This window comes from Poecilia mexicana, unplaced genomic scaffold (assembly GCF_051168715.1).
Source record: "Poecilia mexicana isolate PSO_F unplaced genomic scaffold, ASM5116871v1 scaffold_7, whole genome shotgun sequence".
Classification (NCBI taxonomy): Eukaryota; Metazoa; Chordata; class Actinopteri; order Cyprinodontiformes; family Poeciliidae; genus Poecilia; species Poecilia mexicana.
In genome coordinates this window covers 17,856,321-17,869,694 of record NW_028263376.1, presented here as the reverse complement: position 1 = coordinate 17,869,694, position 13,374 = coordinate 17,856,321, and the positions used below count along the sequence as shown (strand labels likewise).

The following is a 13,374-nucleotide window of genomic DNA, read 5'->3' as shown; positions in this document are numbered from 1 at the left end:
TGATGCGGCCCAGAATGAAAATGAGTTTGACTGTCGGTCCAAAGATAATAACTGTAGTTTTGTTTCTGTTCAAGTGGAGAAAGTTATGAAAAATCCACACCTGTGTGCGTTTTAAGCATCTATTCAGAGCTTGGACTGGTTCTGTTTCACATTTTTCAGATTTTTTTATTATAATGATAATATCTCATTTTATTTCAGCCGTGGCTCCGTTTCCTTTTTACTTCTTCTTTGCGTCTGTTCAGCGAGTTAGTCGGATTATTTTCTAAAACTCTGACATTATTACTGCAACTTCAGGCTGAGGATAAATCCTTTAGCTCAGCTTTATTTGTAACGTCTCCTTGGAAAATGTCAAATCCCGGAGAAGTCCTTGATTTAACGCAACTCTCTCCTGGGCTTCCTGGTTTGCGAGCCAGCTGTAATCAACTCTGTCTGTTCTCTGGCCATCACTGTAATGAGGACAAAAGCTGCACACTACTTTAACCTTAAGCTTCTGCAGAGGACATTATACAGGATGATTCACATTTTCGAAAGCTGCCGCCCTGTGTTTACTCCAATATCCTCTGTCGTCTGTCTTCGTGCCAGCTGTGCCTTTTGTGATTTGGGTGGAGGGAGGCGGTGGTCAGCGACGCTCTGCGTGTCGCGCAGGAAGCGTAACTCCACCATGAGGAGAGAGAGACAAATTCACCAGAGCCATGTCTGCCCTTTCTGTCCAAGTGTCTTGTTGGAAACAAACAAAGATTAATGGGTTGTTGTCTGGTCTGGTGAGACTGTGAACCCAATCCAGACATTTGGGGAATACAAAGAAGAGAGCACAGATAATTAGATAGATATCATGGGTCCCTTTTTTAACTGTGAAGTGTTAACTTTTTGTAACTGTGTGTCTTTTCCTCAGGTGTACGTTTCCATCTCAAATTCGCTCATCTTTCCAGCTCCCCAAACAACATAAATGTGGAGTCTTTCACTTCCTGTCTGCTCTCTTTTCCATCCTCTATTATTTCATTTCCTCAGTTAATATGCAGCCCATGTCTGGGGATAAAGTGTTTTCACACAACAGTGGACTCATTTCCCATGAAGCTGTCATTTTACCACCTGATTGCAGAGCAGGAGCTAACAGGAGAGGGTTATTAGCAAGGTCACTTTTTACTATATTGCTGCGTCCAATGAGAGCTGTGTAACCAGAAGAAATGAGATATTGGCTGCTGCTCCTGGGTTGTCTTTCTTCATCACCTTGGCAATAATACAAATTTGTAATATTCTTCTGGCAAGCGAGCTTTGTCCCTGTTGACTTAATTCTTGGAAGGCATTGGAGTATTATTTACTGTCCTCATAGATCCTCACGGCACTGAAGCAAAACATATTAACATGTCTCTACTGCCCTCTAGTGGTTCTGTTGAACAGTTAAAGCCTACATAGAGATGTTTAATTCTGTAACGAAGTCCCATGCTTAGTTTGTGTATCAGAAAACACACCTAAAACCAACTGCCAAGCACGGCGGTGAAGGAGTGATGGTTTGGGGTTAAGTCATTGAGTCAACCGCGTCCAACGACATCTGACCAACACATGAAGCTTCACCCAAGTTCAAGTCGCTGCTGCCAAAGACAGTGTCACAAGCAATAGCTTCATGGGGTGTACTTACTTTTCTTCCACGTGTTAAATTAGCTCTATCAGCCGCCTTGTTAAGATCGACACTTTTCTCTATACAGTGAAGGACGGTTGGTCATTCTTAGCGTCAAAATGGCGCATTAAACAAGTCACGGGCGAACATTAGCAATTGGGTAAATTGACTTGTAAACCCAAATATGGCTTTACAAGTCAGTTTATTCATGGGGTGTACTTACTTTTCTTCCACATATTGAATTAGCATTAGCAGCCGCCTCATTCAGGTCTACACTTCTCTCTTTGCACTGGAGGATGGTTGTTTATGCTAAGCTGCGTAGCGTCGAACTGTCATTACAGTTCGATTATAGCCAGATTCAGCTTTAGGTCAATTGAGTCATGGGGTGTACTTACTTTTTTACACACACCTTTTGTTTTTGACCTGATTGGATCTGTTGCAGGCTTCTGTACAATCAATGTAAGATAACGATTTTACATCAGATGAGATGATTTAAGACTGACTGCTTTTTAACTAATTGTTAAAAGAAAAACAGAAAAACTGAAATACTGAAATACTCCAGACTTTTTTATTGGATTTTTTAAAGAGGATGAAGTTTAAGAACATTCACACAATAATAACAACCAAGCTCTCATGATGAGTTTTTTATAGAGGACCTAAATGAGCTAAAGAACCCAGTGGTTTGGTGAAACAACAATTATTCAACAAGTCAAAACAGAACAGCAAACCCGCATGGACAACAGTAGGATGTGACAATGTCTGACTGAAACAAAGGAGTATTTATACTTATTTATACTCCATAGGCAAGTAGATGGACAACAGGTGTAGAATTGTGACACCTAGATACAGAGAAACTGAAGGAAAATGAACTTTAAAGATCAGGATCACAGAAATATAAGTCAAAATAAACTAAACCCAACGTCCAACAGATTGTTACACAAATATTTTTTTGCATATATATGTATATATCTCCTTGGCATAAGAAAATTCAGTATAAAAACATAGAGACATTGTTAAGTGATTGTTCATCTAAGCTTCACACTCACAGATTCATCCTTCAATCACTCTAAAAAATTGTTTACAAAAAATAATTTGTCATATAGCACCGTCTTGAATGGAACAATTTCAATCACAGATAGCTGCCTTCTTTTTTTTCTCTGCATATCATGATGATATTTCTATTTCAGTGCGGGTTTAAAGGGGATCTAATATGCAAAATTCACATTTTGCACAATTTTTTTACTTCCATTTGGATCTTCACTGCTTCTAAAAACAGGACAACCATTTTTTAGCAATAACTAAATGTTTTTTGGTGTATGGAAAATGAGCCGTATCAAAAACCTTCTTGTTAAGTCATGCTGCCTAGAAACCTCAGAGGAGTGCAGCCCCGGTCTCCTAGCAACCCAACCCAAGTCTAGGCTACCTAGCAACCCAGGTGGAGTTCCAGCACATTTGGTCAGCTTGTTTTACTGCTTTATGTGCTGTACAATGGCTGCTGAAAAAGACAAGTCAACTTACCATCCAAAATCCACTTACTGCATTCAACCATCACCATCTACAGTAACTCTTTTAAGAATCTTGAATTAATATTAGTTACAGCAACATTTAATTTTCATTTGGAATCAAAAAGGCATTTGTGAATCTTGTTGGTTGTGCAGGAGGCTTTACTAATGCTTTTCAAAGATGTACGTTTGCATAATTATGCATCTGTTTGGAGCCATTTTCACATGTGAGTGTAAACGTTGAGTTGGGTGGGGGGGGGAGGGGGGCAGCAGCTGATTATTTGGACTTAAAGTGACAGGAGGCCATAAAACAGCTCAAAATAGGCAGAACTGACCACATTGAAATCTGTTTATCAAAAACTGATTTTGTACAAAAAAATGTGATGAATATGTTTTCTTACGCCCATAGACTTAACCTAACTTGTTGAAGGAAGCATAATAGGTTACCTTTAAAGGTTTCAGCCGGAAAATATTAACATCCCTACCGATTGAACTAATTCAGAGTGAATGTGTCGCCTCGTTTGGTCTCTGAGCTCCTGGTCGGCTCGGCCCTCATGGTGCAGTTTCTCAGCTCGTCTTTCAGCTCGTACAGCTGCTGAGCGTGGCTGGACAGCGTCCCGTTAACCTGCAGAAGAAGACTGCTGGATTGTTTCTCCAGCTCCTCCCTGATTCTCTCCAGATCCTCTGCCAGGTAATTCAGACCTTTACATTGATCTTCCACACTGGCAACGCGCCCTCCAACCTCAGTTACCTCCTTCTTGACCACCATGGCGGTGCTCCGGCACCCACGGACCTCCTTCGCCAGCCGCTTCTTCATGTCCTGCAGCTCAGCTTTGAGTCGGGTCAGCCTGCGCTCGCCTGCCCCCAGCATGGAGGCCTGATGCCCGACCAGCTGGACCACGCCCTTCATCTGCTTCGCCAGGCGAAGCTCTCGTTCATGCCACGAGCTGTTGGCCTCTCCCACCTGATGGACCACTGTGCCCAGGGAGCCTTGGAGACTCATCAGGGTGTGGTTGACTGAACGAACATTGAACTTAAGAACCGTAAGCTCTGCCTGAAATGGAGGACCTCTTTCTGCGTCTACCTGCCTCTCCCTGGTGTTTAAGATCTTCTGCAGGGTGAAGTTCAGACTGCTCAAGCGGTCGTTCTGCGAGTCTAAAACCTGCTTTATGTTCTGCTCGACGTCTTGGCTTTCACCCGGCCCAGCAGCGTCTCCTTGGGTGGCAAGAGAACAAGGAGAGGAGCAGAGAATCTCCAGGTTGTTTAGGTGTTTCTGCACTCGGTCTACATCGAGTTCAAGCCTCCCGCGGAGGGACTCCAGCTCCGTCTCCAGTGTTGGAACAACATGGCCTTCCAGCAGAGTGGGGGCGGTGGCGTTGCTCAGCTCCTCTAGAGCCGTCAGTAAGCGGTCCTCCAGGTCTCGGAGCTTACCCTCCATCCTGGCCTCCAGCCTCCGCCCTGTTGCAGCTTCTTCCACAGGATCTCCACTTCTCATCTGCCCAGTCAGGTTGAGCTTGTCTTCAACGTACCGAAGGCGGCCCTCCAGCATCGCCTCTATGTGGTCCTTGTGACCGCTGAGAGCCACTCTCAGGTGCGTCTGGGACCGGTTCAGGTCTGCCACGGATGTTTCCAGATGCAGGACTCGTTCTGCCAGCTCACCTGATGGACGGATCTGCAACTGGATGTTCCCCAGCTCGGCCCTCAGCTTTGACATGCTTTCCTCCAGAGCGCCTCTCATCTGCTCCTGCCGCTGGTCCCTCTGGCACTGCCGCCGCTCCGCTCCCACCTTCTCCCCGCAACGCTCCTCTGCACTCTCAACTCGTTTCTCCAATCCATCGAGTATTTCCACCCTGAGTGCACTCAGTTTAGCATCCATCAAACTCTCCACACCAACCTTGGTTTTATTTGAGATCATCTTCAGGACTCCATCTTGTCCCTGAACAGTTGCTCTGAGCTCCTGCAGCTCCGTCCTCAGCTCTTCCACCCTTCCACTCATTTCTGTGAGGTCTGGAAACACATGGCTGCCATCGAAGGCCTCCATGTCGAGATCTCTGGCAGGAATCTCCACAAACCCGACGGTGGGTGGGTTGGACGCTGTAGCGGGAGCAGCAAGAGGCGTTGGAGCAGCAGAGAGCAGAGCTGACAGCATCCTGCTGGCGTCGTCTCTCAGCGAGGCTCTCAGGCTGTTCTCCAGTCCAGACACGGTTCCCCTGAGTGTCTCCAGACCATGGTTCAGATGCCGCAGGTCCTCCTCTATTCTAAATATCCTCTCCTCTGTCTCTCTCCCCACAGCCTGGCCTATAAACAGAAAATCAGACAAGCTCATTTTCAGGAAGAATGTGTAAGTCAGAGGGGTCTAAATGTTTGGTCAACAACTTGGGTGCCAAAACAAAAGGTTTTTCCACCCACTCATCAATAAACTGCTCATGCAATACTTTAAATAAACTAATAAAGTAGTCAGGTTTGTTGTTGGAAATGTACATGTCAATGATTCTAGATCCAAAACTTAAAAGGACTTTGCGTTATTACAAGAAATTTGCATGTTTTTTCTCTACCAATTAGAAAAAAGTAGAACGAAACTGAGTCATTTCTGAACAATAAAAAACACTCCAAGCATTGATTAGTCTAGTTTCTGGTGCAAATATCTTGGTACACTTGATATAATACTATACTAATCTTCAGGTAACTTTTCAGCAAAATGTAGGAGCTTGTTTTAAGTCAACAATTCCTTAATATTGATTAAAAAAACTAATTCCATTGGCAGATTATTTCACTTGCAACAAGACATTTTTCCATGTTATAAATGAAATAATCTGCCTGTGGAACTAATATTTTTTCAGCAGTATTAAGGAATTATTGACTTTCATATCTTGCTTAAAAGTTACTTTTATGTTTGTTTTGGTTTATGTGAATTGAACTAAGATATTTACACTAGAAACTCGACTAAAATACTTAGTAAGATTTTGTGTTTTTGCAGTGCATGATTTAGATCAATATTTCCTTTCTTGATTTAATCAAGTTTAATAAATTAATTATAAGTAGATCTGTGTGCAAAGTCAGCTTTTGGGTAAAGGTCACTGCATAGTAGTGATCCTTGCAGAATACAGAAAACATGGTTATTTAAAGACAAAGAATTGGTGTTGGAGTTTCTATTGTAAGAAGATTTTCCTTTGTCCCAAACTGAGAAGAGAAAGTCTCTGTCTGCATCAGTCATTCAGTTACCTGTGATCTTCCCCTCTGGCTGTTCTTCTCCTGCGGTTGGAGCGCCCATTTCCTCTGGGGTAACATCCTCTGGTCTTTGGTTGTATTCTCCCTGGTGCTCTGGGTCGCCGTCTGTAAGATGTGGCTCCTGGTATTCTGGTTCTGGCTGAGGTTCTGGTGGGTAAGGCTCAAAGGATGAGTCGGGGTAAGACGAGGACCCAAAGTGAGGCAGTGGGTAGGAGCTGAAACTGCTGGTGTGAGATTGCTTCGGTTGACTCCAGAGGTTTGGTTTCATAGGTGGCGTCTTCAACATTTGACCTTTGAACATGGGCCCTTGGTGCTGTGGACCCCCAAACTGTGGGGCTTTCATTGGTGGACCTTTGAATGGTGGCATCATCCTGATTGGATGCTGGTAAATCTGGTGACCATCCATACAGTTGTAACCAGAGTACCCAGGACAACAGCGCCACTCCAGTTCAGTCACTGTTTTATGGGCTACCTTGAACATCGGCTTGTAGAGGAGGCGATACCTGAGCAAAACATGGAGTTATCAGTCACTTTGTCAAAGAGCTGAAGCCTCATATACAGCTCTGGGAAATATTAAGAGATCACTTAAAATGATCAGTTTATCTGATTTCACTCCTTATAGGTGTATGTTTAAATAAAATGAACATTGTTCTTTTATTCTATGAACTACTGACAACATGTTTCTGAAATGCCAAGCAAAAATTTAGTTTGTATTAGCAGAAAATGAGAAATGGACACAATAACGAAAAAGATGCAGAGCTTTCAGACCTCAAATGATGCACAAAAAAAACCAAAAAAAAAAAAACAGGTTCATATTCGTTTAACAACAATACTAATGTTTCAGCTCAAAAATCAACATTTGGTGAAAAAAAAAAAACAGGTTTTCAATGGGGTTCAGTGCAGTGGGCTCTTTAGAGCAGAATAATACAAGCTGCAAGGGATGCATGTTATTGATAAATGAGCTACTCTAAAGTTGATTAATCTTATTGATTGACTAATGATTAATTGATAGCAGCTATTTTCTTAAAACCCGGAAATTTTCTCTTCTATCAAGAGGGATGACCGACTGTGCATAGCAGGAAAACTACATTTTTCATAAATCGCTGAAAAACCCCCAAAACATATTATTATATATAACCAAACAGAAGTTTATAGGTTGCTAAATAGAAAGATAAAATATGAGAAACACATAGTGGTATTTATACAGAAGAACTGCTTCTTGTTGCTCTTAAAGGAATATTAAAGCTTCGCTACATTAAGTGCATTAATTCACCACAGCTCTCAAAATAAATCATGCTCACTGCCCTCATGCTTTTCCCCATCATATTACAAATTTTCTGTTACATAGCCCGCTTTTCGGTCATCACATCCTCGCCTTCGTAGCAAATCAATAATTTTTAATGATAAAGTGACACTGCTCCGGTCATGTGATGTGTTTGTTTTAGTGCTTAGACATCAAACAGAACCTCATAAAGTCTATGTTGCAACCCACACCGGACTCTGTTTGGACCGTTTCTCTTTCCTGTTCTGTTATTATCTCCGCCATCTTTGAGTCTGTATCAATGGCTCCGCTTAAGCTTGACCAGCGGCGCCCTCTGCTGGATGGCGGTCAAACTACAACACTAAATGAAGATCTAAGTGAACGTTATTTATCTATTGGAACTAATTTTAATTGAACAAACCATTCATCGACAATTAATAGTAAGTCGATTAGTTGTTTGCATCCCTTTGCTTTTGTCTACACTTACAGGAGAGTTGGACATTTTTTGGCCCAGGAACACTTCTTGTATTCAGCCTTCACGTATGGCGCTGCCCCATCCTGGACCGTGAAGGACACAGTCTTCTCAATGACGTAGGCACAGTGGTTCCTTTTAAAAAATGTACATAAAACACGACAAATGAAAGAAAAATAGATGCCAGATCTAAAATGTACTGCAGCTTATTTCACATTAAAAGATCTGAACTTACTTGTGCCTGCTGGTTGGTTTCAGTTGCTCCTGGTGTGGACTGAGCCGCTGATGAATTGTGAATAAATTGGGGTATTTGGCTTCAACTAGTGGGAAAAACAAACCAATCACAACTGCAAAATGCATCATTTAAAAAAATAAAAATCAGTCTGAAAGAAAAGAAAAACACAGAAGACGAAGAACGATTAAAATCCTGGATATTTCACTTCACGACAATGAAATATTTTTAAATTACTTAAATCTTTCTTTGAAAAAAAAAAGGCAGTAGAAATATTAGCAGCATAAAAAGAGGACTGCTGTCTTTGATGCTGCTTGAGGTGGACTGTGTTCGAGTGACAGCAGTCCACTGTGGGCTTGAAGGACTTCAGTACGTCACTAATAGGGCCCTCTGGAAAACATCTGCATATCTCCTCCCACCGGCCCTCCTCAGATGTAACACCACAGTGACAATAAACCACACGAAAAGAAGAAAAACACCAAAATCTTGAGTTATTCTCAAATGCAGGATGCTTTCCTCCATTAAGCTTTGTGGAAAATCCTGTTTTTATTAAACATGGACCCAGAACACTCCATATATACCAGTCACTGCGGTGGCTGAACCCATATTAGCTTTTTCACATGATGATGTCAGAAGGAAAAAATAACACACCACATCCTTAGGGCACAACAGAAGACCTTGTCTTAAAATGAGTAATTTGTAGCTATACTTAGCTTTTGGAACATAAAGATAATTTCAGGGTTTTTTAACATAAAAAAAATACAAGTGAAATAAAGCATGTTTGTTTTAGTTCAGAAATGTTGCACTGTTTAGTGTAGCTCCTATGAGCCACTTTATGTCATTACTATTGTGTAATTTGATTTATTTGTATCACAAAAGTCAAACAGATTCAATTTATACACATAAATATATGCATGCATAACCATTTAGTTTATATGAGAGCTGTGAAATTATGCTAAGAATTTAAAGCATCCATTGATATTTACAATAATCCTGGTAAAGATGAGTAAAAAAAGCTTTATTGCTGTTGCATATAGAAAAATTAACCCTTTAATGTAAGCACTTTAAAAAATATTTCAGAAAAAAAGAAGAATCTTTAGTTTCTATTATTCCATAAACTTGTTTTAGAAAAAGAAAAAGCCTACTTATGAAATTTGTTCGTTTTTTGGCCGTATTTGTATTCTCCTTTATTTTATCAAATGTTTTAATTATATGTATCATTAGAGTTTGATACATATAATTTATCTTGTAAATTAGATAAATTTGAATCTCAATCGAACAACCTGTAGAATAATTTTTTTTAAATTACCACATACTAATTCTACTGCATGTTGCCACTTTTTTCAGGTTACATTGACTTAGCCTTGGTGGTAATGTTGGGGTTTTCTGCAGGCTGTGCAGAGAAATGGAGAAACATCTTTTTAACTTCACACACCCAGAGAGCTTTAAACCTGACTTAACAGCAAACCTCCAGAGCAAACACTAACAAACACTCCATGTTTAAGAGCGTGACTGTGCACACCCAGGCCTGAGTGCTTTGCCCCACAAGACCACACATTCATTCACAACACAAGTCTTTGTGCACTTTTAGTAAGTTCACTACCCAGAGTATAGAGAACAGGCCCGGTAGCCTGTTTGTTTCACAGAAAGGTCCTTTTCTACTGAAAAGCAAGTTGAACTTAGTCACATTATAGTGCCATACAGTAATCACAAGGATATTACTGAAACATATTTCCAATATTTTAGAAAATATGAATTTGTACTTATTTAAGATTGGGTCTCATACCAGTGTTAACATATTTTAATAAAAATAGTGCTTAAATTATTTTTTAGCTGCAGATACAAGTGATCAAGCATACACTAAGTATGCTATTGAATTTTACATTTAACGTTTCAAAATGGCAGCTCCTCACATCAACAATAGAGAGATGTGGCAGAAATATGTTAATTTTACGTGACACACGTATTAACGTGTCACGTGTAGCGCCTACAAGATCTAAACTGGAGAAAAATTTAAAGTGGTGTTTGCTTATGGAAAGTAAAGGTTAAAACTATGTCTGTTATGAGCGTCGCCATGTTGAAATTCCGACGCTGTTGCTTCGAGTCTGACGTCAAACCCAGCTCTGAGTTCCCACTTCTCAGGTTTACTAAAACGCAACATTACAATGATTGCTACAAAATGTTAGCATCTTCTGCTCCACAAGCTACCTGTGTTCATTATTTAGCTGTAATCTTTTGAAGCCCAGTTTCCTGTCTCCCCGTTTCTTCCAGACCACGCCTCTTTCTCTTGAAAACACCCGAATCAGCTCAGAAACAAAACGGTGTGTGTTTACATATTCTCCGTGAGCTCTTTGGCCCTCTTCACTCATAAACAAGCTCCCATTGTATGACGTGATACAAGCTGCAGAGAGCTAAGCAGCCATGCTCGGAGCAGAGCTCAAAGCCCAGCTTTATTCTGCAGCATGAAGGCGGCCCCACCCTGCGTTTCCTCTCTGTGACGTCACACAGTCCCAACTGTTCCTGCCTGCCTCACCTGCGCGTCACGCTGCTCGTGTCGAACCTGGACTTCTCAGCTCGGCCGCTTCGTGAACAGGGCGAGGCCGGGTGTGAAAGTGTGAGTCTGTGCAGCAGATGGAGGGCCGTGTTTTTGTTTGTCCCACTCCTTATTTCAGTTTGAGTTTAGCAATAATGCTCCAGATTCTGAACCAGCCTGTTAATCGCTTTAGTTGTGGCTTTTTGGTAACACTTGCCGGACAGTTGTGTCTCACGTTCCTGTCGCAGGAACCAAACATTTAATTCTGCTTTTCTTTAAATAAATATCTTTGAAAAATGCTTCTTAATTTATCAGTGGGTTTAAATCAACTTCTAATGAGCAAAAGTGCTCTCCAGAGGAAAGATATAAAAACACAAAATCTTACTAAGCATTTTGAGTTTCTTTCTGACGCAAATATCTTTATGTAATAAAATGTAATATTTGTTAAATGTTTCTCAATTGGTGACTGTATGTTGTTTTTAGTGTTTGGTATTTACATTTACTCAGTTGCATCTACTTGAGTAACTTTTTAGGGGAAAATTAGAATTTTTTCAATGCACTTTTTTTTTTTTTTTTTTTTACTTTTACTTGAGTTGAAGTAATGCTACTCTTACTGGAGTACAATATTTGGATGCTCTATCCAGTTTTGGTTGTTTTTATGATGTGTGATGCCTTGTTGCTGAAATGTGCTTTGCAAATAGTGTTGATTGATTGATATTACACTTGAAATAATGCAAAACTAACCTGCAAGTAACTTTTCATCATGACATACGAGCTCGTTTTAATAATGCCTTGATATTTTTTTTAAGTATAACTCCACTTCCAGGACATTGTTATAAGTGAAATAATCTACCAGTGGAACAAGCGTTTTATTGATTTTTTTATTGATAAATTTTTGATTAAAACAAGCTCTTATATCTTGATGAAAAATTCTTTATAAATTTGTTTAGTCTTATTTCATGTGTACTAAAATATTTGCACCAGAATAGACCAAAACACTTGATAAGATTTTGTTTTTGCAGTGTGTTCTGTTTTATTTACAGGATGCCTGCTTGTTGTATCCATATTGTTTGTTTTAGACTTTAGTATGTTCACATCCATGCAGTAAATTTCACAAACCTGTTTCCTGTTTAGCTTCACACATCTGGGGGTTTTTTTATTTGCAAAAAAATGTATTTATTCAGAGACTGTGGTGTGTCATTAGAGTAGATCAATGTTGGCATGAACAAACCTCATTTAGTGCTACAGGGGAACTCGGAGTGTCGCGGCACACTTTGTAGTCTTGCGGACAGATGGGAGCAGGAGTGTGTACACATTTGGAGACAGTTAGCAATCACACCAAAACTCACACATAGAGAAGCTTAGAGTCACCATAGTCTTTTTTTGTTGTTTATTTACTGACAAGTTGATCTTTTTTGCAGTAGCTTAAATTCACAGTAAAACGTAATAGAATCTAAGATTTCACTTAGCATATTTATTCAAAATCCAACACTAGAGAATATTAATAATTGGTCCCACAAGTTACACATTGCAGAAAAACACATTTTACCAAATATTTTTTGTCTAGTTTCTTGGGCCAATGTCTGAGTACACTTAAAATAAGACCAAACAAACATAACAAGATTTTTTAGCTTTCATAATAAAACATTTTATGCCATACATTTCTAAAAAATAGTTTTTTGAAGCTGTAGTAGAGTTTCATTATGTAGAAATGTCAATTTGAAAACTGTTTTGGTATTTATAAAAAAAAATGATGAAGCCATCAGAGGAAAATTTTCAGAAACTTGGGAAAATATGCAAACTCCAAACAGAAAAACCAAAACTTCAAGCTCTAGACTTCTGAGTCCTTGTTTCAAAGTGTCAAAATTAACTCAATTTATATTTATTATTAACAATACAAATTCACCTTTCTAAAAACAGTCATGGTTACCATATTGCAGCCAGTTATGTTACAGGACTTCCACATAATTTGGATTCAATTTAACGCTAAAGCTAAAATAAAGTCGTTTTTAGAAACCAGCGATATCCACAGAACTGTACACAGAACGAGACTGCCCCCTGGTGGTAAGAGACCCTCACAACTACTGACTCAGTTTTTCTCCTGACCTTTTCTCCCCACTAACACTTTCCATCAATGAGCAACATTTTTGCTCAATAGGAAAACTATTTGTTTTGCCCTGTGGAGATAGTAATTTGAAATACGTCTAGATGGTTCAGACTTCCTGGCTCAAACAGAAAAAAATGACCATCAAATAAATAAATAAAAAACTTGTTAAAACTTTAAAACAGAAGCTCAGCGTGAACCCAGATGCATACTATTAATAATGGATGCTATTTGATGTTCTCTTCTGTGGAAACTATTAATTCAAGGACTCCCTTTCAACTTTTTGTGCAGTAATCAGGCTTAAAGATTAAGGAGAACCAGGTTTAAAGTATTAAAGGACACCTTGTAATTAAGAAAACGTGCAAAGCATCTCTGTTTTAATAAAAAGTCAGGAGTAATTAATTAGGACAAACAATGGTGACATTTT

The 13,374-nt window shown here is 39.8% G+C and overlaps 1 protein-coding gene across 1 annotated transcript; it reads right to left on the bottom strand.

Annotated features, from left to right (window-relative positions):
* Positions 1–2,161: 2,161 nt before the first annotated feature.
* On the bottom strand, positions 2,162–8,761 carry emilin3a (elastin microfibril interfacer 3a). The gene is made up of 4 exons (XM_014983859.2): positions 8,314–8,761; positions 8,094–8,213; positions 6,340–6,848; positions 2,162–5,415 (listed from the first exon to the last, which is right to left on the bottom strand). The coding sequence occupies exons 1-4, from the start codon at positions 8,439–8,441 to the stop codon at positions 3,611–3,613; spliced, it is 2,562 nt and encodes an 853-aa protein (XP_014839345.2). The 5' UTR covers positions 8,442–8,761; the 3' UTR covers positions 2,162–3,610.
* Positions 8,762–13,374: the final 4,613 nt, after the last annotated feature.

Excerpts from the sequence above, each read along its gene's own strand:
- emilin3a (XM_014983859.2), bottom strand. The coding sequence starts at position 8,441 with ATGATGCATTTTGCAGTTGTGATTGGTTTGTTTTTCCCACTAGTTGAA. Across the intron at positions 6,849-8,093 it reads AAAAAATGTCCAACTCTCCT|GTATCGCCTCCTCTACAAGC; the intron begins GTAAGTGTAGAC and ends TGTTTTGCTCAG. Across the intron at positions 5,416-6,339 it reads GCCAGAGGGGAAGATCACAG|GCCAGGCTGTGGGGAGAGAG; the intron begins GTAACTGAATGA and ends TTCTGTTTATAG.